Source organism: Urtica dioica, chromosome 5, assembly GCF_054948205.1.
Source record: "Urtica dioica subsp. dioica isolate 48M chromosome 5, U.dioica_male_clone48M_v1_H2, whole genome shotgun sequence".
Classification (NCBI taxonomy): Eukaryota; Viridiplantae; Streptophyta; class Magnoliopsida; order Rosales; family Urticaceae; genus Urtica; species Urtica dioica.
This window is the reverse complement of record NC_142760.1, coordinates 11,536,102-11,564,046: the sequence shown is the minus strand read 5'-3', so window position 1 is coordinate 11,564,046 and position 27,945 is coordinate 11,536,102. Positions and strand designations below refer to the sequence as shown.

At 38.3% G+C, this 27,945-nt stretch overlaps 1 protein-coding gene across 1 annotated transcript; it reads right to left on the bottom strand.

The window, feature by feature from the left end:
* Window positions 1–1,688: 1,688 nt before the first annotated feature.
* Window positions 1,689–27,705, bottom strand: LOC149395173 (uncharacterized). The gene is made up of 6 exons (XM_089614243.1): window positions 27,395–27,705; window positions 27,228–27,320; window positions 3,580–3,693; window positions 3,199–3,211; window positions 2,157–2,256; window positions 1,689–1,758 (listed from the first exon to the last, which is right to left on the bottom strand). Exons 1-6 carry the CDS (start codon window positions 27,677–27,679, stop codon window positions 1,689–1,691), a joined length of 675 nt encoding a protein of 224 aa, XP_089470369.1. The 5' UTR covers window positions 27,680–27,705.
* Window positions 27,706–27,945: the final 240 nt, after the last annotated feature.

The following is a 27,945-nucleotide window of genomic DNA, read 5'->3' as shown; positions in this document are numbered from 1 at the left end:
CTTACTTTCAAAAAGTATGTGAGCTATAAACAAAGAATCTATGATAGATATGTTGAATTCTGCTCTATGGCATTTCCCCCGATTGATTTTAGTTTTAGTATTTATTTTAGCACTGAGTTACAGGCATCTGTGGAAGATGTGTTACTCTTATTCATTACCAGCTTTTCTTGAGGCTCTGGTATTCATAACAAGTTCTGTTCTTTCTTTAATGGGAAATAGTTCGTTCTTCAATTCAAACATTTAATGGCATCTATTTAATGGCATCCTGGTGTTGTTCCTGCATTGTATTACTCTCATAACTCTCTTTCAAACATTCATTAGACGATAACCATCATTGATATAACTGCACATTGCAACACATGGCTAACATTAAATAAAGATATGGATTATGTCCCATTGATATAGATAACTCCATGCATTATCTTCGATACCTATTCAATGACATTCTAAATAAACAAAAGCATGAACTCTAGAAACCATAATACAGATGAACCACATAACAACCATAAATAATGAGAGCCGGAAGAGTTAATACAAGAATAACAAGAAATGACCTGAGGCGATAGAAGGCCTTAGAAACAGAAACTAGCATAAATGGGTTGATATAGATAACTGCATCAACATCAACAAGCATTATTCCAAGAGAAGAGTTAAACAGCATTCAATGGTACCTGCCGTAGGAAAGTGTTAAAGGTACATCGATTAATGTTAGTTAATTAAGAGGTCAGGTCGTCTTTCAATGGATTAAAGTAAGTCTTGGAAAGCTATTAATGCAGGGGAGTTAATAGTCTGTCTTGTCTCTATTGGTATTAGTTCTTTAAAGGTTAAGAGTTCTAGATTTAATGTATGATCCCGATATGAATGTCATCAAGTTCTTTATTTAATGCTTTCCCGAAGAACATAATCATAATGCTTTCCCGAAGCACATAAAGAAAAGGTACATCGATTAATATATGACCACATAACAACGATCATAACAAAGAAACAAGGTATCGAAATGACGGAAAGAGAATGTGAGATACTCATAGGTACGAGGCACCAATCGAAACGAAGTGAGATAATGACGAAGTGAGATAATGACGGACATAAAAGAGAATGTGAGATAATTCATACATTGTACCAACATTCTATGACCGGGGCCTGTTATAAGACCTAGAAAATGATGCGATAGAAATGATGGGTATTAATAGTATGCTCATGACTGGCATTTCCACGATTAATAATTAATGCACTTTCATGCCCATTGATGAACTCTCTTTAATTCATTGATTTATTAACTCTTGAGATACCATACCTTCATTGGCTAACATTAAACAGAACTCTATACCGGACTACGGAATAAATAGCATTAAATAGAGACTGTTTCTTGTTGTAAGTGAAATGAAACATTCCACCGTAGGGGAGTTAATGCAGTTAAGAGGTATGCATATCAATGATGGGTTCTATAATGCTTGTCAGGATTGTCTTGAAAGGTTAATAAATTTAATGAAGGTTCTATAATGCTTGTCGATAGAGTTAATAGTTAGTTAGAATGATAAGAAATGCTATCTTGTTATTCAGGGAATTCTCATCGGAAACCATAGGTCTTATCTTAAACAGAGGATACCGAATTCATTGACTAGAGTTAATCGTTAGGTGTTACAATGGCAGCAACACCAATCATACAATCAGGACTGAAAGAGCGGAACTCAGTGAGCTAGGGTTAGAACTTCAGAACCTTGGCAGAAGAGAAGCAGAATAGGATTCTCTACTGGTAGCCTGATTATAGAGATATTATTTAGAATGGGATCTAACCCGCCCGTTACGAGTCTAAGGGTATGGGTATGATTCTTAGTTCTTAGGCTCATCAGTGCAGGGCTTCAAGAGAAGTAGTGGAGTCGCAGGTACAGGTATTTGTATTGTTGTTGTATTTAAGAAGAAATAGGACAGTTCCTATAGACCGTTTACCTATCACTAAAATCTTTCTTTGGTTTTCGCACAAGTTATGAGTTATAAGCCGAAGGTAACACCGAAGGCGCGTTATAAGAGTTCATAAGCCGAATTCAACGAATAAAGGGAATTTGGGAAAGAAATATGACTGAGTCCTGTCCTCCATCATTCGAGAACCCAATGTCCACGGATCTACTCCGAAACCACCATCATTGAAATGGGAATACCGTTGGATTCCGAGGAAGTAATGCCTGAAGCCTGAAAGAGGACTAACATAGCTAATAACGATAATAAGAATATCGGAATAACTCCCCGGGGAATTATTATCTTTTGCATGAAATACAACAAATACAACCATTTAATAGGCCAAGGACGGGGTCGAACCATCATTTCAGGATTTCCAGTCCGATACATTTCCTCGAACGCAGTGAGATAAAAGAGAATGTGAGATAATTGTATTCTTTGTAGTGATTCATAAAAGTCATATGATATGTCTTATATGTCTTTAATGAAATGATACAATGCTAGAGAAAGAAGAGTCTCTTTATTTAAAAGAATGGCCCACAGTCATTTCTTTATTTAATTAAGAGCGGCCTATAAAATGAAACAGCAAGAATCATCCTATAGTACTACTTCAAAGACATACAAGGCTTCAGTGAGAATATTACTACGATCGGCATAATCTGGAGTAAAAGGATTCGAACCTTTGCATGCCGGTACCAAAAACCGATGCCTTACCACTTGGCTATACTCCTCGAAGCTCATGTAGGTAGGGTCATTACGGCCATTTCAAGACGCTTACTCTACCAAAGAACCACAACCACCTATTCTGCTTCGTATTTGGGTACCCAAGAACAATAATCTTTCCTAGGAACAGCTTCTACGACGATAGATAGGGGTCAGCCCTCCAAACAGTATGGGAGCCTTTCAGCTCGTACTGCTCACACTCCTAGTGTGTAGTGTGCACCCTCTTTCTTGCTGCTATTTTTTTACCGCTTAACGGCGTATTTAATCGTGTCCTTATACAAGTGATCATTTACAGCTGCTTTTTCTTCCTCACTTTAATGGCAGTTCTCTTCATGGTTTTATTTAGTTCTATGCAACCTGAGGCTGTATTTATGGTTTATTTCATAGCGCCTTCGGATGACTGACTATATGTCCTATTGTCGGTTGTTCTTAACAACTACTATACCTCTTCCTCCTGCATGCATTTATTCAGCAGAGTCGATACCTGATAGGATCTTAAATGCTTCTTAGCTTCTTACAGACCTGATAAACATACCTGAAAATGCAGAGATAATCGTTATAGCTAACCGTTCATAATGTACCGTACCGCAGCCGTCCGTAGGGTGGGTTCATAATGTAGCTCGTATCTGTTTTCTCAAGATTGCAGGATGCTTAAGAGACGAGACTGATTAAGGGATTGGTTGTAGCTCGTATCTGGCTGGAGGGTTCGTTCATAGGCTCTTTCATGAGAGCATCAAATAGAGAACCCGATACTACCTCTCGGGTTTATCTTATCTGGCTGGTCTATATTATGGATAGCTTCTGGTTTCTATGTCTTATGCACTGGTACTTGTTTCTATAAGGTGATTAATCCTTATAGTTTCAACAAAAAGGAGCGGCCATCGTGCCCTCCCCACCACGTACCCATCCTGAGAATTCCAATGGAGATAGAGCTAACAAAGGCTCTACTTCCTTGCACATATCATGCAAACGCCATAAAAGACCATATTTGAATACCACAGGGTCCTCATAGGTGACCTTCCACGACGTTTGAACAATAGGTGCATTTAAGAATTCACGAAGGACAGAATCCGGATTGAGGAATAAGGAATAGTACCAATGAATATATTTTAACCAGGACGACATCCAATTCCGGTATAAAGTATTCTCAAGGTTATCAGCTTCCCATTTACACTACAATAAATAATATTTTTAGAAGCGATTTTTGAGTTTTAGATACGATTTTTGTCGCTACACCAATAATATTAAAGACGTGATCTTTTGAAGTAGAATATTTTGAGAATATAAGCGACAAGTGTCGTTTCTAATATTTTTCGTGCTACTTAGAAGCGACATGTCGCTTTTAATGTCACTTCCACATTTGTTAAAAATATTGAGCGGTTCATTTTGTCCGTCTTTTATTTCATTTTTCAACGAAACAATGTCGTTTTAGTCATTCTAAATTTTAGAAGCGACATGTCGCTCATAAAGTTATTTCGATATTAGGACTCAGACTATAAAACACGCTTCTTCTTCTTTCACCGAATCATTTCAATTTTTTTTTTCAAATTTTCAGAACTTTCATTCTCTCTCTTCGACTTTCGTCCGCCTCTGGTGAACCGAAGTCTTCCTTTCGCCACCCCCAATTCCGATGACTCTCTCTCTCTCTCTCTCTCTCTCTCTCTCTCTCTCTCTCTCTCTCTCTCTCTTTCTCTCTCCTTGGTAGCTACGGCCACTACGCATGTGCCATCGCCTCCTCCGTGTCGCCTCGAGTCCTTGCCACTGCTTGCCTCCACCTTACATCCACGCTCCGGCGAGTTGCTCTCTCTCTCTCTGAAATAAATACAATATTTTGTTCTTGAAGTACCTCAAATGGATGGATGTATAAGAAAATACCTAACATCTGACGATATTTAATCGCTTTTTTTACCGTTATAATTCATGCATATACTTGTTGGAATTGATCTAGGGTTTAAGAAAAAGATTAAATGCTTCGGGAAGCGGCGGAATTTTAAAAAAATTATTTTCAAGTAAAAACAGTTTTTACTAACCTAGACAAAGAGCAAGTACATGTAATTAAAAACTAATATGAGCTAGAAGTTTACTAACCTTTCTTGAAGCTTGAACTTTGAAGAAGCTTTGGAAAGTTTGCAACGCTCGTCTCCCCTCGCAGCACGTCTCTCTTTCTTTCCTCGGCACCTCGAGCAACCACGAAAGTTTCTATCACTAAATCACTCGAAATAAAGGAATTAGTGAGTGGGCACTTTTAAACACTACGACTTAAGAACGAGTCTTGAAGTCGCAGAGCTAAACACTAGGTCGAGTGAGGACCTAGGTGCCAAAACAAGAAAAATCGAAAATAAACTAGAGAGAGAGAGAGAGGAGTTTCGGCCAAAGTTCTAGAGAGAGAGTCTCTGAAATCTCTTAAACTTGGATGAATGAAATGTGAGGAAATGAGGCTCCTATTTATAGGAGAGGTCTCACCTTCAATAAGGTAGTTTCCTCTTCTATAGAATATCACATATTCATGAGCTAATTTCCCTATTTCCTTTATTGAGTCACACGGCCAAACTAGGCTTCAATAAGCCTTGGATTTGTTTCCTATTTTGTTCCATGCCTTTGACTCTCTCTTGCTTGGCCGATTACCCTAGTGCATCTATATGCAAATTTGTTTCCTCTTTTTCTTTTGGCAAGTATCTAAATACATTTATGCACAAAATAAACTCTCTTTCCTTGGGTATTATGGGCGCCTATTCTCATCTAGAAGGAGCTTCTAGAAGCTTCTTCATTTGTTCATGACAACATGAGAAAAGCCCATTAAGAATTTTCAATAAAATTCTTATGAAATGAAATTAATTCACAAGGCCCAATAATCAAGTTATGGCCGAGTGACATTAAGTCATCAAATGAACTTGTCAAAAAGATTATTGACATTCATTTCATCATATGTCTCAAAAGACAAAAATACCCTTTTGACTATTTTCGTTCTTGTTTTGACTTAGCTTCCAGTTTAACTATTCCTATCGATGTGATTCGTGATAGTGACCTCATGGACCCAAATGAACAAAGCTTGAGCTAAACACTTGGACTCAAAAGTTCACAAACCTTTTCCAAGTTTAGCTTAATGCCAACTGACTCCACTAAAGAGCTGACACTGAAAATCTCTCGGTTCAAATGAATTTGTTTTCTACTCAAGAATTCGACCTAATTATGATGAGCGGATCCACTGAATATTATCTATGTTTACCCTTCATGAATGTCATCAGCTAGTCGGGATTTACTAAATTACCATTTTACCCTTCTAGCTGTTATTTCCTCAACTCCTTTGTCGCTTGTGAATAAGTTAGAAACAATGTATTGACGAGGAGCTAACAAGTCACATTGTTTCATCCAAAAGAGTCAGGACTCAATTTGGACACTGGCCAGTTCATTTATTCACACTCCAAGGAACAAAGCATGAGGTGACATACATTGCATTTCAGCAATCTTGTACATGAATTCCATATCTATGAGAACTTCACAAAGTTACTCATGACAGACTCACAACTTAGTACTTCACCAATAGGCCTTGTTCGGAATCACATAGTGAGTCCGAACTTTGACTTTCTCAAATGAGAATACTAAGGTGTGAAATGGCATGTCTCATTTCAGGATTAAGGTAAGCATGATGCAATTCATACATAGTGACTTCGAGACATAAGAGGTTAAATGGTTTGTTCTTATATTGTCTCTAGAAGTGCACTGGTCAATTCAGTACCTTCGGAAGATACCTAGAAGAACTATAGAGTCCCCAACTCTCAATGCCTCATAACCAGACATCATAGATTCTTCTAACAATCATACTGAGGTCAATAGTCCTTTGACCCTAAGATTGCGAATATATCGTTTTAAGCAAACTACGAAGAGTTTGTTCATGCAAATCTACATTTGTCTCTTCGTAAGTTGTTAAGTTTGTTTATGGACTAAAAGACTAAGGTTTTATCATAAAGCTTCAAACAAAGAAAGAATGAATGAACGTTTCAACTTTATTAATGAATAGATAGGCAATTACAAGCAAGAGTCTTCATGAGACTTTATTACATCAAATGTACAAAATAAAGACTACAACTCTTTTTGTGGGCACCATTGACAACAATACTCTCTTGCCTTTTTGAACTATGATAGCATGCTAGAGTCCAAATAAAGAGTTACGCTTCTTCTTCATAAATATCTTTGATTTTACATAGTCTTTCATGCAGTTTGTAGTGGTTGTTGAAATGTTTATGCCATTTCCATTCAAGCCTATTCAATCACATTTAGGATTGTATTTAGACATAGTATTTGATTACTTGTTACTAAAACTTATAAGATAGTATTTATTTTTGAGAAAATGGCGGCAAAAATATTCAATATTTACGGATTGTAACACTTATATACTCAATATTTAGAAGTTGTGAGAATGATATCCAAAGTACTCAATTTTTAGTACCTCCGTTAATACTCGAGACATTAAATCGGATTGAATAAAACATGTCAAAATTTGATAATTTTAACAAAATTAAAAATAATTAATAAATTTTAATTATATTTAAATTTTTAAAAAACCTCTATCTGGTGATTTATGTTCTTACACATATTGAATTGATTTATAGTATTAAAAATATTTTCATGTGATTTTCTCATTATTGCTCTACACAATTTGTGAACATCTACAATCAACTGCGAACACCTATGATCAACTTTGCAACATGCGAACATCTTTGGCCGTATATTATATATAAATACGGGGCAAATTACGACCATTTGCAATTTTTTTAAATGCATGCTTGCGTCTTTTATAATTTTCAAATTATATGCAAACAAAACCCCTTGGTTCTCTCTAAATTTTCGTATAGTGATTGCTATGTTTAATGGTACTTGAGAGATAAAGGATGGACAAATGCGCTATATTAGAAAGAGTACCACCAGAGTCATGGATAAAAATGAAAAAAAAAAACCTACGTAAAGTTATTAAAGAAATTGTAGAAAGAGTTGACATGATAAGAGCAACATCAAAAATCAAAACATGTCAATGAGACAATCTCAAATACAAAAGTTCAAGACTTTCATAGTTTAAGTCAAGATGAATTAAAAAAAAATATAAATCTTGGCATTGGCTGATCTACATTTCTGAAAGAAAAATGCTTAATTCACCATCTAAGCAATTGAAGAGATGTTTAAGAAGCAAAAAAAAAAAAAAAAAAAAAAACAAAAGTTTCATTCTTCAACATATTATAAATGGGCATGACGTTTGGGCTTCTTAAGTCTTTTAAGGTTAAATTAGTGGCTTTTAATGGGTTGAAACAATTGATAATTGCTTATTTTCGTTTTATTAGTAGGCTGAATGCAAAATGTTGTATTTGTTGGGTTTAAGAGGTGTCATTATGTGGTCCGATCACTTAGTGGGTTTTAAATACGCTTTTAATTGTGTTAATGAGTTTTTGGTTTTTCTACAATGAAGGGTTGTTTCGTGCTTATAAATTCCTCTTCATTTTTATGAAAAATAGCCAGATTTTTATAAAAAAAAAATGAGTCTTCTCTTGAGTTTTATATGAACTTTTATCGAACTTATCAAGACTAATCTTGTGGCGTTCAAACTGACTTATCAATCGGTCTTCTGCAGCCGATCGTGGAGTCATTCAATCCTGACTTATGAAACAAGCTTCCACCATCGTTTGTGGCGTCTTCGTTATTCCAAGGTTCACGTCTCTCTAGGTAGTTGGGTCGCGGAGTCACCAAACTTGTGGAGAAAACGACCCGTTCCGTTGGAAATTGTGTTCCTCGCGAATTGGTTCGCGTCATTTGGTATCAGAGCGCAGATTTCTCCCATGTTATTATGAGTAATTGTTGATAGTTTATTTTAAAAAATTGATTTTGATAAGCTTTTGAGTGAAATGAAGGATATGATTTCAAAAGAAACGACAAAGCTTGTGAAGAGACTATATCAAATTGAAGAAAATTTACAACTGAGAAGTCTGACAACAGAAAATGAGGTCAGAGTGGGTTGTTTTGATGGAAAACATTTACACCATGTTTGAACAACCGACTCAACAACAAGACAAGGAAGAACGTGTTCAGCATGTTGAAATTGTCAAAGAAATGAAAAAGCCCACATAAAAGGAGTATGTGACTACACTGAAAGAGGAGCCTATTGAATTAAACTTAGAAGGGTCAGACTCTGAAGGTAATGATTTTGAAGAGAACAAGAAACTGGAAGATAAATTAATTTCATCTCAATCAAAGGAGTTCAAGATATTCCCAATCCTGCAATCTACAACATGCAAGATTTGAGGACAAATCTTCTCCAAGAGAGACGATATGACATGATAAGAGCAACATCAAAACCAAGACATGTCAACGAGCCAATTCCAAATACAAGAGTTCAAGAATTCAGTGAATACTTTCATATGGTTTAAGCCGAGATGAATGGAAAAAGTATAAATTTTGGCATGCGCTAGTCTACACTTCTAGAAGAAAAAGGCTTAATTCATCATCTAAGCAATTGAAGAGATGGTTAAGAAGCCACAAACGTTTCATTTTTCATCAAATTATAATTATAAATTGGCATGACTTTTGGACTTCTTAAATCTTTTAAGGTCAAATTAGTGGCATTTAATGGGCTAAACAATTTGTTATTCTTTATTTTTATTTCATTAGTAGGCGGAATGCAAAATTTTGTATTTATTAGCTTCAAGAGGTGTAATTACGTGGTATGGTCATTTAGCGTGTTTTAAATACGTTTTTAATTATGTTAATGGGTTTTAAATGAGACTTTTGGTTTTCCTACCATGAAGGGCCCTTTCATGCCTATAAATTCCTCTTCATTTGAATGAAAGGGGTCAATTTTCTTAATAAAAAAATGAGAGTCTTCTCTTGAGTTCTGCTGTCTTACAAAAATGAACAACAATTTAAAGCTTTGGGCGGTTCGGCCTAAGGCCGAACCAAGTGACCGAAACCCGAGCCAAGTGTGTGAACTCGAAATGCTAGAGTTGAGGTTCCTCCAGTCGGAGGTGTTCTCTGAGGAGAGAAGGAGGTGAATTGGGGGGGGGGGGTATGACTGCGCTTCTTATGAGCTGCCTTTGTACCTGAGCACATCAGGGTCAAGTCATAACATAGTTCAAGGCGTGTGTATACATTGTTTGAGGTGCGCAGCTTGGAGGCTGTGGTCGACAGAGGAGATGGAACGCATAGGAGTCTTAGGCGCCATCTTGGGACTCTAGAATCGAGTGACCCGAAAGAGAATGTGTCTTTTCTCTTTTAGAGAGGAGGGAGATTCTTAGTGTAGAATTCCCGGAGCAACCGTGTGCATTGGAGATGAGGAAGATTATTAGTAGAGAATCCCGGGCACATCCGTGTGCACGTGAGATTAAGCGCTCGATCAGAGGACATTGTGCTTAGAAAGTCTCTGGCAGCGTTTCAAAACTCTGAGAGCGAGTAATCTTTGTTGTCAATGGTGCCCACAAGAAGAGTAGTAGTCTCTATTTATGTACATTTGATGTAATAAAGTCTCACAAACACTCTTGCTTGTAATTGCTTAATTATTAATAAAAGTTGAAACGTTCATTCATTCTTCTTTGTCTGTTTGAAGCTTAATGATAAACTATAGTCTTTAGTCCTTAAACAAACCTAACAAAAAATGAAGAGTCAAATATAGATTTTCATGAACAAACTCTTCATGGTTTGCTTAAAACTGCGTATTCACAATCTAAGGGTCAATGGGCTATTGATCCCAACATGATTGTTAGGAGAATCTATGATGTCTGATTATGGGACATTGAGAGTTGGAGACTCTATAGTTCTTCGGTATCTTCAGAAGGTACTGAATTGACCAGTGCACTTCTAGAGACAGAATAAGAACAAACCATTTAACCTCTTGTGTCTCGAAATCACTACGTATGAATTGCATCGTGCTTACCTCAATCCTGAAAATGAGACATGTCATTTCATAGCTTACGTATTCTTATTTGAGAAAGTCAGAGTTCTAGATTCACTATATGATATAGACATGACCTATTGGTGAAGTACTAAGTTATGAAGATGTCATGAGTAACTTTGTGAAGATCTCATAGATATGGAATTCATGTATAAGATTGCTGAAATGCAATGTATATCACCTCATGCTTTGTTCCTTGGAATGTGAAAAAATGAACTGGCCAGTATCCAAATTGAGTCATGACTCTTTTAGATGAATCAATGTGGCTTGTTAGCTCCTCGTCAATACATTGTTTCTAACTTATTCACAACCGACAAAGGAGTTGAGGAAATAATAGCTAGAAGGGTAAAATGGTAATTTTGTAAATCTCATCTAGCTGATGATATTCATGAAGGGTAAACATAGATAATATTCAGTGGATCAACTCATCACAATTAAGTTGAATTTGTGAGTAGAAAATAAATTCATTTGACCGAGAGATTCTCAGTATCAACTCTTTAGTGGAGTTAGTTGACATTAAGCTAAACTTGGAAAAAGTTTGTGAACTTTTGAGTCCAAGTATGTTAGCTCAAGCTTTGTTCATTTGGATCTATGAGATTACTGTCACAAGTCATTTCGAGTAGGATTAGTTAAACTAGAAGCTAAGTCAAAACAAGAACTATACAAGTTTTACGAAAGTTGTCTAAATGGTATTTTTGTCCTTTTGGACATAGGATGAAATGAATGTCAATAAATAAGTTTTTTTTTTACATTCTCATATGATGACAAATGAACTTAAACCACACGGCCATTTCAATAAATTTGGGGCTTGAGGATTAATTGTTGTCAATGGTGCCCACAAGAAGAGCTGTAGTCTTTATTTTGTACATTTGATGTAATAAAGTCTCACGAAGACTCTTGCTTGTAATTGCTTATTCATTAATAAAAAGTTGAAACATTCATTCATTCTTCCTTGTGTGTATGAAGCTTTATGATAAAACATTAGTCTTTAGTCCATAAACAAACTTAACAACTTACGAAGAGACAAATGTAGATTTGCATGAACGAACTCTTCGTAGTTTTCTTAAAACGATATATTCGCAATCTAAGGGTCAAAGGACTATTGACCTTAGTACGATTGTTAGGTGAATCTATGATGTCTGGTTATGGGGCATTGAGAGTTGAAGACTCTATAGTTCTTCTAGGTATCTTCCGAAGGTACTGAATTGACCAGTGCACTTCTAGAGACAAAAATAAGAACAAACCATTTCACCTCTTATGTCTGAAGTCACTACGTATGAATTGCATCGTGCTTACCTCAATCCTGAAATGAGACATGCCATTTCATAGCTTACGTATTCTCATTTGAGAAAGTCAGAGTTCGGACTCACTATGTGATTCCGAACAGGACCTATTGGTGAAGTACTAAGTTATGAAGATGTCATGAGTAATTTTGTGAAGTTCGCATAGATATGGACTTCATGTACAAGATTGCTGAAATGCAATGTATATCACCTCATGCTTTGTTCCTTGGAATGTGAATAAATGAACTGGTCAGTGTCCAAATTGAGTCTTGACTCTTTTGGATGAAACAATGTGACTTGTTAGCTCCTCGTCAATACATTGTTTCTAACTTATTCACAAGCGACAAAGGAGTTGAGGAAATAACAGCTAGAAGAGTAAAATGGTAATTTTGTAAATCCCGACTAGCTGATGATATTCATGAAAGGTAAACATAGATAATATTCAGTGGATCCACTCATCATAATTAGGTTGAATTCTTGAGTAGAAAATAAATTCATTTGAACCGAGAGATTTTCAGTGTCAACTCTTTAGTTGAGTCAGTTGACATTAAGCTAAACTTGGAAAGGTTTGTGAACTTTTGAGTCCAAGTATTTAGCTCAAGCTTTGTTCATTTGGATCCATGAGGTCACTGTCACAAATCATATCGAGTAGGAATAGTTAAACTAGAAGCTAAGTCAAAACAAGAACGAGACAAGTTTTACGAAAATTATCTAAAGGTTATTTTTGTCTTTTTGGACATAGGACGAAATAAATGTCAATAAATTTTTATTTTGACATTGTCATATGATGACAAATTAAATAAATTTTATTCGGCCATATTAGTGTAATTGGGCCTTGAGCATTAATTTTATTTCATAGAATTTTACTTGAAAATTCTTAATGGGCTTTTCTTATATTGTCATGAACAAATAAAGAAACATCTAGAAGCATGTTCTAGAAGGTCAATTTCGTGCATACCATAGAGAGAAAGAGAGATTTCTTTTGTGCATTGATGTATTAAGATACTTGCCAAAAGAAAAAGAGGAAAAAAATTTCCTCCATGAGGAAAGGGAATTTCGGACACCAAGCAAGAGAGAACAAATGAGGAAACAAATCCATGTGGCATGAGGAATATGTTACACGCCCAAAATGAAAAAGGGAAACAAGGAATTTGCTCATGAATATGTGATATTCAATAGAGAAGAGGAAACTACCTTTTGAAGGTAAAACCTCTCCTATAAATAGAGCACTCATTCCTCTCATTTTATTCATCCCACATAAGTTAGAGATTGAGAGCTTCTCTCTCTAGACCTTGTTGCCGATCCTCTCTCTCTCTCTCTCTCTCTCTAGTTATTTTCGTTTTTTTGTTTTGGCACCTAGGTCCACAATTGACCTAGTGTTTTAGCTCTTCGACTTTGAGACTTGTTCTCGAGCCGTCATGTTTAAAAGTGCCCACTCATTAATTCCTTTTCTCTCGAGTGATTCTTGTGATAGAAACTATCGTAGTTGCTCGTGTTGCCGAGGAAAGAAGAGAGACGTGCTGTGAGGGGAGACGAACGTTGCAAATTTCCAAAAGCTTCTCAACGTACAAGCTTCTAAAAAGGTTAGTAAATTTATAATGCTCATAATAGTTTTATTTACGTGTACTTGCTCTTTGTCTAGGTTAGTAAAATTATTTTACTTGTCAAAAGAAAATTTTTGATATTCCGTCGCTTACCCGAATCGTTAAAACTTTTTCTTAATCCCTCAATTCCAACAAATGGTATCAGAGCTATGGTCAAAGATATGCATGTACATGTAATTAAAATTATGAGCTTGAAAATCGTTTTTGAAAGTTTACTAATTATGACAAATTAGAATTGTTTTCTTAGATTTTTTTTTTAATTTATTGCTCTTTCCTTTAAATTAAAACCATATTGATTTTCTATGAGTTTGGGATGTTATTAAAACACATTAGAATAATTTCTAAAAGTTTTTAATTTTTTATAATAAAAAAACGTGTTTTTAAGTTTGAGAAAATTTCGAGTAAATTTTGTGACTAGTTTTCTTGTCTTACTAGTTTCTTTTATTTTCTTGAATCGTTTTATGCTTGTTGTTATTTCTTTTATATCATGTCATTACCATGTTAATAAAACACAAATAAAAGCCTTAACAACTTCCTAAAACGTTCGGTTACACTCGATTCTTTTTACACACTAAAAGACCGAACTTTAATTATTTCTGTTTTCTTTGAGCTGGAGTAAAACCCGCAGTAAAAGTGGCATAACTCTCTGCTCAGAATTCTAAATTTAATGATTTTTGAATCAAATTAAAGGTCTCTCTGTCCTCTTTCCAATTTCACCGGTTTTGGGTCAAAAGGACATCTGAACTGCCAGTATGGTGATTTTACTCCGAGGTGCGCGGGTGTTCCGAAAGTCCAGTTTTTTAGAAATCCGGATTTTCAGCCCCACTACCATGAGTTATAGAACTCTAATGAGAAAATTTTCTTGAACAATTTTTTTTTTATAAGATTATAAACATAATGTGAAAGATTAAAATGTTTTGATTTTTGAAAGTTTAATTGAAATTGAATTTTTACAAAACTAGTTTGAATTTTGAAAAACCGTTTTCGTTTTCAAACTTGAAAATATTTTGTCATCCAAATCAAATAAGTTTTCAAAACTATATCTATATCACATATGTTCAAAATCTTTATGCTCTTGAAAATTTGAGTGGGAGGTCTCCATGTAGACAAGCCGAAAAATAAAAAGATGTGTAATCTCAAACTTTCAAGTGTTCGAGTGAGTTGAAGTTCACACTTCCCTCATGCATTTTCCCAAATAGAAAATAGGAAAAGATCCGAGTATGTACCTTGTGCCTTTATGCACTAACACTGCTCTGAACATGAAGATCTAGGATTCTTTTCCAGTTGTCCGCTCTGTCGCTCTGTAACTAAGAAATCCGTTTCCGAAATTATAAGAGTCGATGTACCAACTCCAAAAACTAAGTGGGAGGGTTATACTCGTTGTTTGTAACCCACGATCCCCAACACTAATGAAAAGAGTAATTGTCGCCAGACTAAGACTCACCCGTATGACCCTCTCTTAAATGAGAGTACTCAACGGCGCTTTGCTCTGATCATTGCTCAATGAGCTACGTCCGACAGTTAGACAATGAGACAAGGCCTCCCCTAGGTGGATTGGTTTTTCAAAGTCGATCTCTTGGACTATGTGGTTGGTTACACACTTAGACTCAATCCCTAGTAATCCTCCCTCGAGGCCCTGCGAAAGGATGTGAGTGATCAAACCATTTTAAAAGGTGTCTAGTCAAAATTGGTGTATTGACATCTTGGCTAAGCATTAATGATGTGTCATTTACTTATAAATGGAGATTTTTTGCGGCCTTCTCTTGAGGGAGTAAATTATCGTTTGATTTATAACACCTTTGGTTTTATCAAAGTCTTAAAGAAACTTAAACCCTAAACCAAAGACTAATCATAAACTTGTCTCGACTTTATTAGGCAATATGTCTCTCAACCTTCTCTATATCATCATTTCCTCGAACAAACTAAAAAAAAACTACGTAGATTCGAAACATAACCTCGATATCATCCTTACCGTTAACAAGCACAAATGGGTACTCACCACCCCGTGTCCTCCTTTGACGAATGATGATTCGACTCAAGAGGACAAAGACGCCTTAGCGGCCTGGCTTCGATCTGATGAGATTGTGATGTGCTATATCTTAGCATCTATGAACAATATGCTGAAACATCATCATCGTGACATTGAGACTGCCGCTGACATGCTCTACAATCTCCATGAGATGTTTTGAGGGTAAGGGAGTCAAACAAGGCAACAAGCAGTCCGACAGTTTATGAACTGTCGCATGAAGGCTGGGACTCCTATTAGGGAACATATGATGCTGATCATTAGTTACCTAAATAAGATAGAAATCCTAGGATCTAAGATTAACGAGAAGACCAAAATAGATATGATCTTGGAAACTCTCCCCGAATCTTTTGATACCTTCAAGTGGAACTACTCCATGAACAAGCTAGAGTATATTGTTACCGAGGTTATACAAGAGCTTTACACTGCTGAAGGTCTCACTATGAGAAAGAGGAATCAAGAAGAGGCACATGCTACTGAGCACAATGCCTCCACCTCTGGATCTAAGAAGAGAACTCACAAGGCCGAAAAGAAAAACTGTCCTGCCTCTCTCAAAGCAAAAGAACATAGTATTGTACTAGTTACCGAAGCATGCTTAGTAGATGATAATGTATCAACGTGGATTTTTGACTCCGCTGCTACTAACCATATTTGTTGTTCCTTGACTGGTTTCAAGAAAACCAAAAGCTTAGAGGAAGGCGAGTTCTGTTTCAAATAGGGTGATGGGAGCCTGGTGTATGCGAAGGCTGTGGGATCCGTGACGCTGTCTTTTGAAGACCACACTTTAAACTTGAATAATGTTTATTTCGTTCCTTCCTTTGAGAAGAACTTAATATCTGTTGCTCATCTTCGTGAGCAAGATTATTGTTTAAAGTTCATTAAGAATGGAATTCGTATTTCGTTTCCTGATAATTCTTTTGTCACTGATGCATGTATGAAGAATGCTCTTTTCTACATCTATCCCACTCAACCTTCTCTGTTAGACACCGAAATAGATAATGATCTAGTTAGGGAGCCAAAGAGGATCAAACTTTCTGAAACCTCCGATCTAATAAAATCAACATATCTCTGGCACTTAACACTTGGTCATATCAGTCTAGACAGGATTAAGAGACTTGTGAGGGACGGTCCACTCCAAGACTCTGCAATAGGTTCACTACCTATTTGTGAATCTTGTATTGAAGGAAAAATGACTAAGCGACCTTTCTCAGCCAAGGGTCGAAGAGCCACTGAGTTGCTGGAACTAGTACATTCTGATGTATGTGGTCCGCTCAGTCAACGGGCACGTGGAGGATACGAATACTTTATTACCTTCATTGATGATTACTAAAGATACGGTTTTGTCTATTTTCTCAAACACAAATCCGAGACCTTTAACGTATTTAAGGTCTTTAGGGCTTTAGTGGAAAAGCAAACTGGCAAACAGATCAAAACCCTTCGATCCGATCGAGGTGGTGAGTATATGTCTGGAGAGTTTGATGACTTTCTTAAAGAAGAAGGTATCGCTTCTCAGCTTACAGCACCTGGCACAGCTCAACAAAACGGAGTGCAAGAGAGAAGGAACCGAACTCTAATGGAAATGGTTAGATCAATGATGAGTTACTCATCATTCCCTCTTTCCTTTTGGGGGTATGCCCTCGAAACAGCCGCTTATATTCTGAACCAAGTTCCGTCTAAAATGGTTCCTGGTACTCCTTATGAACGATGGACTGGCCGTAAAGTAAATCTTGGCCGCATCAAAATTTGGGGTTGCCCTGCACACGTGCTGAGGCAAAAGACTAGCAACACTACTACAAATTAGGGATTCCACAATGGTACAGAACCGTTGTGGAATCCTCCGCTGTGGAATGTTTCCACAACGGTACTCATCCCGTTGTGGAAAAGTATTGATTCCACAACGAGACAAGTCTCGTTATAGAAATTTCCATGATTCCACAACGGGACCATCCCGTTGTGGAAAAATTGCACAAATTTATTTAGTTCGCCGCTGCAACGTGTATCGTTCGCCGTGGCGAAACTTTCCACAGCGGGACATTTGTACCGTTGTGTAATATGTCGCCGCGGCGAACTATACACGTTGCCGCGGCGAACTAAAGTATTTTTTTTCACCTAACTCGCCGCGGCCACGTTATGTATTCGCCGCGGCTAGATCTTCCACAACGGTACAATTGTCCCGTTGTGGAATACCTCGCCGCGGCGAACACGTAACGTGGCCGCGGCGAGTTAATGTTGATTTTTTTTAAAAAAATTCATCGCGGCTAGGTTCATGTTTCGCCGCGGTGAGTTGTATTCCCAGGAAAATTTGCCGCGGGACGACATATCACACGCCGCGGCCAAATTGTACCTGAGAGCTATTTTTATAGTTTTCCAATTAAAAAACCTGAAAATGAAATTATATATCCAAAACCAAATATCCAAACATCCAAAACATATCAATTACATAAAAAAAAAGTATATATAAAAAAACATCCAAAAGATAAAAAAAAATATCTACATCATCCAAAATCAAACTAATATTCACATTCTATAAGAGTTTGTACGTAAAATACCCACTCTTCTCGAACTTTTTCTAAGTTATCCGGTGTATATGACTTCTTCAATTGTAGTTTATCTAGACCAACTCCAACAATATCACGCATATAACTTAAGACATAATACCCGCATTCCGTGCTAGCAATCAAAACTTTGGATTAATCAAATTGTATGAAATCTTCTTATCGTCTTCGGCGCTAGGTTCACTATCACCACCGACCTTCAACACTTGTGTGACCACCGGACTGCGACTCTCTTTTGCAATTTCGGTTTCTACTAATCTCTTTGGCCTAAGACGAACCCCCTACGGCTTCTTCGATAGTCTTGGCTTCATCGGTGGGGATCGGCAAAAAAGCTTTCTTAATCAAAGCCGCCGCAATGCTCACTCGTACGTTTACATCCTCCAAAGATGAGAAATATACGGATTCGACTTTCATGTACGCTCGCCCATTTGCTACATGAACCGTGCCTCCATTCGCAAAATCATCAAGGAGGAGAAGGCATTCGATGCTTTCATCCGAAGACGGTGTCACCGGCGTTGTTGGATTCATTGAGCAACTTGTTCGAACACTATCGGGTTTGTCGATAATTAGAGGATCGACACGCGAACGCTCTACGACACTAACATTGAGATCTACGGCAACGTCATGTTGAGATTGTTTATCTAATAAATTCACTAATGTTATTAAAAAAAGTACAAAAATATTTAACTTTATTCCTTGTATTAAAAAATTGAACATTACCTAAAGACGTCGCTTTTTTACCCATGTCATCATCGCCATCTTTAGGCATGTCTTCATCACCACCCTTAGTCATCTCTTCATCATCACCTTTAGCCATCTCTTCACCGTCAACAATCTTTTCATACTCAACATCTTTATTTGTGGGACATAGAACACTCGGCAACTCGTCATTAGCATCTTTGAGGCTCAAACCATTTTGAGTTAAGGCTTTCATGATGAAAGTTTTTTAACTCACACATTTCTCGACGTAACTTAGTTACCTCGTCGGTCGAGTTTGAAGGGCGAGATACGGAATTGCAACTTGACGAGTATTTAGATTGCCCACGAACACGACCGGAATGTTCCTTAGTTCCCAAAGCGTTTTGCAAGACACTTCCCATTGATGATTTCATAATGAAAAAACTTACGATTTTTTCTCCCATTGACTTATCTTTCTCATCCTTGTAGTTTATTTCGTCCTTCATTCTCGACTCAACCCATAATACCTCCTTTGTAGGCCATTGACCCGTCTCCTCGTACTATATATTATATATATCAAACAATACCACAAATTAATTAATTAAATGCTATATTACAAAACAAGGATAACAAAATGAAACATGTAATAAATCTAACCTTTTTTTGATCAAGTTTGCGATATTCATTGCGACCGGTTCTAGATTTGTACACGTTCTTCCCGGCTAGTTCTTTCCCATTTTTCGATGATTTTTTGAACACTTCGGAACCTCTATACTCAACGAATTTTATCCAATCCTCTTCGGTGATATTTCCATAGCGTTTTAAAACGTATTCCGACCTCTTCAAGGCACTTGGATCATTGAGGATATCTTTGACATGATCGTTGTATAGCTTGTGACGAAATAATCTCGCCACTTCTCCAACTCTCATAAGAAAATTATGCTTATATATTATAGGAACCGTAAAAGCTTCACATATTTCATTCCAAATCCTTTCTTTTAGTTGTTTATGCTATTTTAGTCTCCAATCGAGCATCGTAATCGGAACGTGTTCTCTAGCTAAAACGCCAAAATAACTCGACAACTCATCTCCCTCCTTATTCATTGGTTGATTTTTTTCATCAAATAGTACATTTATTTTCCTACCAAGAGTTTTACACTTATTAACCTTGGGCATAAGTGTATTTCTTCTTTTCCCGGGACCATCGATATTGGTGGATCTCCGTTTACCGCTAACGGTACTAGTGGAGGTAGTAGACATAATCTATGAAAAAACAAATCAACACAAACTCAAACCGAAATTCAATCTAATATTCCAACACAAACTCAAACCGAAATTCAATTTCAATTCAAAACAATTCCAACACAAACTCAAACCGAAATTCAATCTAATATTCCAACACAAACTCAAACCGAAATTCAATTTCAATTCAAAACAATTCCAACAAAAACTCAAACCAAAATTCAATCTAATATTCCAACACAAACTCAAACCGAAATTCAACTTCAATTCAAAACAATTTCTACACAAACTCAAACCGAAATTCAATCTACTATTCTAACTCAATTCCAACTCATACTCAAGGTAATCAAATATTCTAACACAAAACCAACATTAATTTAGACACAAATACACAATTCTAACTTAATTTCAACATAAAAGTACAAATTAAATAAAAAACACACTTACCCGGAGTGAAGACGACGAGCACGGGGCGTGGGAGTCAATGGAGTTGTTGGAGATGGGTGTTGTGGTCGGAGATGTTGGTTTGTGTGGGTGGGAATGTTTGGTGGGTTTGTGAAGGGTGGGTTTGTGAAGAGTGGGTTTGTGTGGGTAGGAATGTTTGGTGGGTTTGTGAAGAGTTGGTTTGGTGGGTTTGGAAGAAGGGGGGCGGAGGAAGAAGAAGAATGGAGGCGGAGAAGAAGAAGGAGTGGCGGAGGAAGAAGAAGAGAGAGGGGAGAGAGTGAGGGCGGCAGAGGAATAAGAAGAGAGATGGGAGAGTGAGGGTGGCGGAAGAAGAAGAGATATGGGAGAGTGAGGCGGCAGAGGAAGAAGAAGAGAGAGGAGAGAGTGAGGTCGGCGACGGCGGCGGAGGAAGAAGGAGGGGGCGGCGGTAAGGGTTGGAGAGAGAGAGAGAGAGATAGTGTGTTTGGGTCGGAGAGAGAGAGAGAGAAGAAGAAGAATTTCTGAAATTTTTGAAAAAAAATCAAGAGGGAAATTTATAAGTGTGCAGTCTGCGACATTTCGCCGCGGCGAACTTTATACGTCGCCGCGGCGAAATGTGTTCCATAACGGGACAAACCGTCCCGTTGTGCATGGCTCGCCGCGGCAACGTATAACATTTGCCGTGGCTAACTCATCTCGCCGCGGCGAATAAAAGGCGTCACCACGGCGAGATTCCTCCCCAGAAATCCAGAGACTCTGTAACTCTTTCGTCGCGGCAACGTATATAGTTGGTCGCGGCGAAAATAATTCGCCGCAGCTAATATAAACGGTGGCCGCGGCGAGGTCTTACCCAGAAATCCAGAGACTCTGGAACTATGTCGCCGCGGCCACATGTTTTTTTGGCCGCGGCGACATTGTCTTGCCGCGGCCAAAGTAAGCCTTAGCTGTGGCGAGACTTTTTCCGTAGTTTTACAACATGCCAGTTGTCCCGTTGTGCAATAGTTCACCGCGGCCAGGTATACATTTGGCCGCGGCGAAAGTTCGCGAGCTGGTCATATTAATTAAATTTTCTCGTCATTTTCAGTTTTTTATCTCAAAACATAACTCGGAAAAGCACTCCAAACACAATTCCGACCCGTTCTGCGCTATCCTTGGTTACTACTCTCAACTACACATCCAAGTCTTGTATGTAATTATCTCCTACTTGCTTTGAATATGCTTCTCTAGTATAATATGATAATTAGAATGGGTATTTGTTTTAAAATATAGGGTTTTCTATCATTGAAGATGAAAAAATGGATGTGGGAGAATAGATTAAATGAGATATATCGAGGAGGTGTAGACGAGTTTTGTAAATTTGCTAGAGAGAATATGGAGGACGTGAAATCTATTCGTTGTCCTTGTGTTCGATGTGGAAATCATATGCATTTTTCGCTTGATGTTGTTCAAACTCATTTGTTTGTCTACGGAATAATGATCTCCTATCAAAGATGGTATTACCATGGTGAGGTTTTTCGTCCAACGATAAACAATAGCAACAATGATATGGAAGATGATGTTGATGATATGCCCGGGATGATGAATGATTTGGAAGACGATTTTGTTGAACGCCCGCAGTTGTTTGAGTCGATGATGATGGATGCGGAAACACCATTATATGAAGGGTGTACATGCTTTTCGAAGTTGTCGTTTTTAGTCACATTGTTCCATTTGAAGGCGTCGGGTGCTTGGACAAATACTAGCTTTACAAAATTGTTGGAAACGCTTAAAGAAGCCTTTCCGTAAGGCAATAAATTACCTTTAAGTATGTATGAGGAAAAGAAAACTTTGGGAACATTAGGTATGAAGTACGAGAAGTTTCATGCGTGCCCGAATAATTGTGTTCTATAGAGACACCAACATGAAAATCTAGATGAATGTCCGACCTGCAAAGAGTCGAGGTGGAAGAAGGGTAAAATACCACGTGATGGGGTCAAAGGAGTTCCAGTTAAGATATATGTATTTACTAATCTATTATCAAATACATATATAGTCTATAATGATATGTTTCTTAGTGTTTTTTTTAATGATTACAGTCGTTATGGTACATTCCTCCAATGCCACGCTTCTGAGGAATGTTTAATAGTGCCAAACACGCCAAGAACATGGTTTGGCACTCCGAAAAACGTGTCAATGATGGTGTTCTCAGATATCTTGCCGATGCTGCCCAATGGAAATCCTTTGATTTAGAGTATGAGGATTTCATTGTTGATCCCTGAAATCTTCGTCTTGGTTTAGCCACTGATGGTATAAACCCGTTTGCATGATGAGTAGTAAATACAGTGTTTGGCCGGTTATATTGGTGAACTACAATCTCCCTCCAAAACTGTGTATGAAGAGAAAGTTCTTGATGTTAACGCTTCTAATATCAGGACCGAGTCAACCAGGTAATGATATCGATGTCTATTTGGCACCGCTTGTTGATGATTTGAAGATGTTATGGGAGACGGGTGTCAAGGTCAAAGACGCTTATCGTGGAGATTCTTTCAACTTACGGGCAATGTTAATGTGGACTATTAACGACTTTCCGGCCTATGGGAATTTGTCAGGATATTATGTGAAATGCTCGATTGGTTGTCCTATTTGCATGAAAGACACATCTTCCCTCCGGTTAAAGCATGGGAAGAAGACTGTTTTTCTCGGGCATAGAAGATTTTTACCAAGAGACCACCTATTTAGAAAGTTAAAACAAGCATTTGGTGGCAACACAGAAGAACGGTTTCCTCCTCGAATTTTGTGTGGTGAAGATGTGTACGAGATGGTAAAAAACGTAAATGAAGTCCTTGGAAAGGGAAAGCGTCGTGCTAGTACTAAAGAGTCGTTTCAAGAGAATCCTTGGAAGAAGAAATCGATATTCTACGACCTTCCGTATTGGAAGACGCACTACGTTCGAAATTGTCTTGATGTTATGCATATCGAGAAAAATGTTTGCGAATCCCTTATAGGTACGCTTCTTGATGATCCACATAAATCGAAAGACGGAATAAAATCTAGAAGGGATCTCAAGGAGCTGAACATAAGAAGTATTTTGCATGCAGACGAGGAGTGCGGACAAAAAACAAAATTACCAGCGGCAAAGTACACTCTAGATCAGAAGGAGAAGAAGAAGTTGTGTAAATGGTTTGCGTCTATCAAATTTCCTGATGGTCATTCTTCAAACTATACGAGATTTGTATCTATGAAAGATTTGAGACTTATTGGAATGAAGACTCACGATTCTACAACAAATGTTACCTCTCGCCTTGCGTGGAATTTTGTCACCCGATGTGAGATTTGCAGTATCCAAGATATGTGTATTCTTCAACTCGATTTGCTCGAAGGTTATCGATCCTATTTGCTTGGATTCACTGCAATCGGAGTTGGTTAAAACTCTTTGCATGCTAGAAAAGATTTTCCAACCTTCATTTTTTGACATCATGGTTCACTTAACTGTTCACTTGGTACGTGAAGTAAAATTATGTGGGCCTGTATTTTTACGTTGGATGTATCCAATCGAACGTTACATGAAAGTGTTGAAGAGTTATGTGAAGAATTACAATAGGCCGGAAGGGAGCATAGTGGAAAACTATATACAGAGGAGTCCGTTGAATTTTGTTCGGAGTATTTACCTAATGCAGACGCGATTGGGTTGCCAAACAACACAAGTCATGAATCAAAAGCTCTGTCTATAGGTATTTTTTGTGACACTTTCTTTTGTGTATTTAACTTATTAATGAAAGGACAACTATTTATATGAGTGGTTATTTGTAGGTACTTATTCTAGCGTCAATCGGAAAGAGTGGGAGCAAGCCAGTCTCCATGTTTTGCATAACGTTTCCGAAGTCACGCTGTTTGTGGATATTCATTTGAGTGAATTGAGAGAAAATAATCCAAAAAAATCTAAAAATGAAAAATGGTTACAAGAAGAGCACAATCGTTTGTTTTAGAAGTGGCTTGGAAAACGATTAGTTCGAGAATCTGTACATTCGGAAACGTTGAGCAAAATATCTGGCGGGCCTTCCTCAATGGTTACAAGGTACACTGCTTGGTCTGTTAATGGTTTTACTTTTTACACCAGAGAAAGAGATCAACAAACATCCCGTTCAAAATAGTGGTGTCACATTACTTGCTGAAGCATTACATGTTTCTTCGGCAAAGGATAAAAATCCAAAAAAAGCTTTCATGAACTATTATGGTTACATTGAAGACATTTGGGAACTTGATTATTGTGGGTTGTGAATCGCTTTTTTTAAGTGCAAATGGGCCGACAACAATCATGTTAAAGTTGATAAAGACGGAGTTACAAATGTTGACTTTCGGCGTACAAGTTACGAGAATGATTCATTTATTTTGGCCTCACAAGCAACTCAAGTGTTTTACGTATTAGAACCCGTCAATCCAAACTTGTCATTAGTAGTTCGCATGAAAGCGAGAAATATTGACAAAGATGAAGACGAAGACATGTCTAATATACCCTCACTCACATCCGGCTTACCACTTGTTGATGAAGAGATTGAAGATTTTGATGATGATGATGTTTCTCATTTACTTCGTTCGGATATCAATCGTATTTTTGTGTGAAAACCAAAAAACTATATGTATTTTATGATTCAGATTATGATACATTCATGTTTTTTTCTATGATATATATTTTGTAAGGTTATTTATTTGTGTAGATGTTATTGATAAACACTAATCTGGAACATATTTCGCCGCGACCAACAATGCACATGGCCACGACCAATTGTACAACCGGCCGCGGCCAAGTATATATTTGGCCGCGACCAAATAATTTCGCCGCCGCAAACATTATACGTCGCCGCGGCGAGATAGGTTCCAGAGTCAACATATTCCTGGGAACTGATTTCGCCGCGGCCAAATATAGATTTCGCCGCGGCTAAATAGTTCGCCGCGGCCAACATCATACGTCGCCGCGGCGAGATGAGTTCCAGAGTCAACATATTCCTGGGAACTGATTTCGCCGCGGCCATGTATAGATTTCGCCGCGGCTAAATAGTTTGGCCGCGGCCAACATCATACGTCGCCGCGGCTAAATGAGTTCCAGAGTCCACGTATTCCCGGGAACTCATCTCGCCGCGGCCACGTATGTTGTTGGCCGCGGCCAAACTATTTAGCCGCGGCGAAATCTATACTTGGCCGTGGCGAAATCAGTTCCAGAGTCAACATATTTATGGGATCTCATCTCGCCGCGGCGACGTATAGACACTAGTACAAAAAACAGCATTGGGTGCGAATTTTTTCGCACCTAAAGGTCGAAAGTCGCACCCATTGATACCTTTAGGTGCGACTTTAGGTGCGACAAAGTCGCACCCGAAAGTTCGCACCTAAAGGTCATGGGTGCGAATAGTCGCACCCGATGGTCATGATTTTTAGGTGCGACTTTTAGGTGCGGATATTCGCACCCATAAGTCAGAAAAAATGTGCGAAAAAGTCCGCGCGAAAGCCATTGGGTGCGACTAGTCGCACCCATAAATTTGGCGGGTAGGCCAACGGGTGCGACTAGTCGCACCCAAATTCATTCGCGCCAAATCTTTGGGTGCGACGAGTCGCACCCAAATTCATTCGCGCCAAGTCGTTGGGTGCGACTAGTCGCACCCGTTGGCCTACCCGCCAAATTTATGGGTGCGACTAGTCGCACCCGATAGCTATTTTTAAGTTTTTTTTATTTATTATTTAATATTTATTAATTAGAAATTCATTAATTACGAATTCTATAATTGTAATCAAATAACTAAATAGTTTATTAATTAGAAAATTCATTAATTAATATTTATAATCATAATAAAAACTAACCATTTGTTGTTCGATTACAATAATTATATAATGTACGACAAATAATTAAAATAAATGTTCATTCTTTTCCCTTTCCTTTTCCTCGGTTTGTAAACCAATCCTTGAACATTTTACTCCCTCTTCCGCCAAATCTTCCTCCTGAACTGCTGCTACCTCCTCGTCCACTTCCGCTCGTACGCTCACTGCCGCTCGTACGCTCTCGCTGGTAATCTGCTGAACCTGGCGGCGTCGTCTGAGCATCTGCCATTGAAACTGATGGCGGCGTTGTCTGATGCATAGGATGCATCTGAGGCGGCGGCGTCGTCTGAGGCATCTGTGGCATCATGCAGGGTGACATCTGCGGCATCTGTGGCATCGTGCCGGACGACATCTGAGGCAAGGGCGAAAACTGCTGCGTGAACGCGAACATTTGTCGCTGCATCTCCTCCATCTGCTGTTGTTGTGCCGCCATAGCGAGTTGTTGTGCCGCCACCTGAGCTTGGAGCTCGCCAACCACTGGATCTGGAACGCGGCGCCGCGACGAGCCTGAGCCTGACGACGAGCTTTCGTCCTGAGCCTGAGCAATAGCCCAAGATGTTCTCGGGACCGTTGGACCTATTCCAACGTACCAATCTTGACGGTTCCCGAGAATTTCTAGCATCGCGTGCTCCTCTGCGGCGTCCTGGTCAAAGACTACGCCTTGCTCTTCTGCTTGTCGCTGAAGATCCGCCAGTAGAGTAACTATCCGCGCCTTTACACATAAAAAAATTATTAAAAATTAATTATTATGTAAGTATCGTACTCTTAATTATAACATATGACTTACATGTGCTCGTCTCGCCCAATCTGTCGTCCATTCACCTTTTCTATTATGGTGTTTTTGCTCCCACGTCGTTAACGCGGAGCCCAAAGTCCCATCATCCTTACTCTGTAATTGTTATGAAAATATAAGTACTGAATTTATTTCAACTTAAGTATTTCAAAATTAGAATAACTTACGTTCAAATGACGATGAGCCAAGAAAGAAAGAGATCCTTGAGTCGACCTCGTCTTCTTCTTCTTCGAATTCTCCTTGTTGCGAGTAGATTTTTTCTACAAATAATTAATTTTGTCATTATTCAATCTGATAAAGATATTGTGATTTATTACAATCATACATTACGTACCTTCCAATCGTCAGTCGCGAACTCGTCTACCACCGCCTCCCAATCCTCTTTCTTATATCCCGGTGGTGTTTCCGCCTTAGCGTTTTCAGTGCTCCCACAAAACTCCAATCTGAACTTCTCTGATAGCTTGGACTTCTGGTTGCGTCGCCTGATCTTGGCATTCCGAATGATAGCCTGATCAATCGTATTCTGAAAGCAATCCGCAGGCAGATCCTCGCCGGTGTCAAGATCCGTGTACACAAATCTGAACTCGGAATGAAGTGCGCTCAAAATAGCAGCCAACATCTGTGGCGTCACTTCACTCCAATCACGAGTCGTAGGCGGGATATGTGCTTTCACCAAAGCACCGAGGCGGTTGTTAAATAGTCCAATTTTTTTTATTTTCTTTCCTTATCTCTTGATAGAATGTTTGGTTTATTGGGTCCCACTTGACCACCTTCGCACCCGGTACCCCCTGTGTTGCTCGCGCCGACGTCGAGCCGGTTGTTGGTCCCCTTGATTTCTTAGGACCTTGGGACTCAGGTTCCTGTGGCGGACCTTGAGAATCCGGT

Bases quoted from the DNA above. Each gene is read 5' to 3' on its own strand.
- LOC149395173 (XM_089614243.1), bottom strand. From the start codon at position 27,679: ATGTTGGCTGCTATTTTGAGCGCACTTCATTCCGAGTTCAGATTTGTG. The intron at 27,321-27,394 runs GTACGTAATGTA...AATTATTTGTAG, and splicing joins TCGCGACTGACGATTGGAAG to AAAAAATCTACTCGCAACAA. The intron at 1,759-2,156 runs GTATTCCCATTT...CTCTATAATCAG, and splicing joins TACTTCCTCGGAATCCAACG to GCTACCAGTAGAGAATCCTA.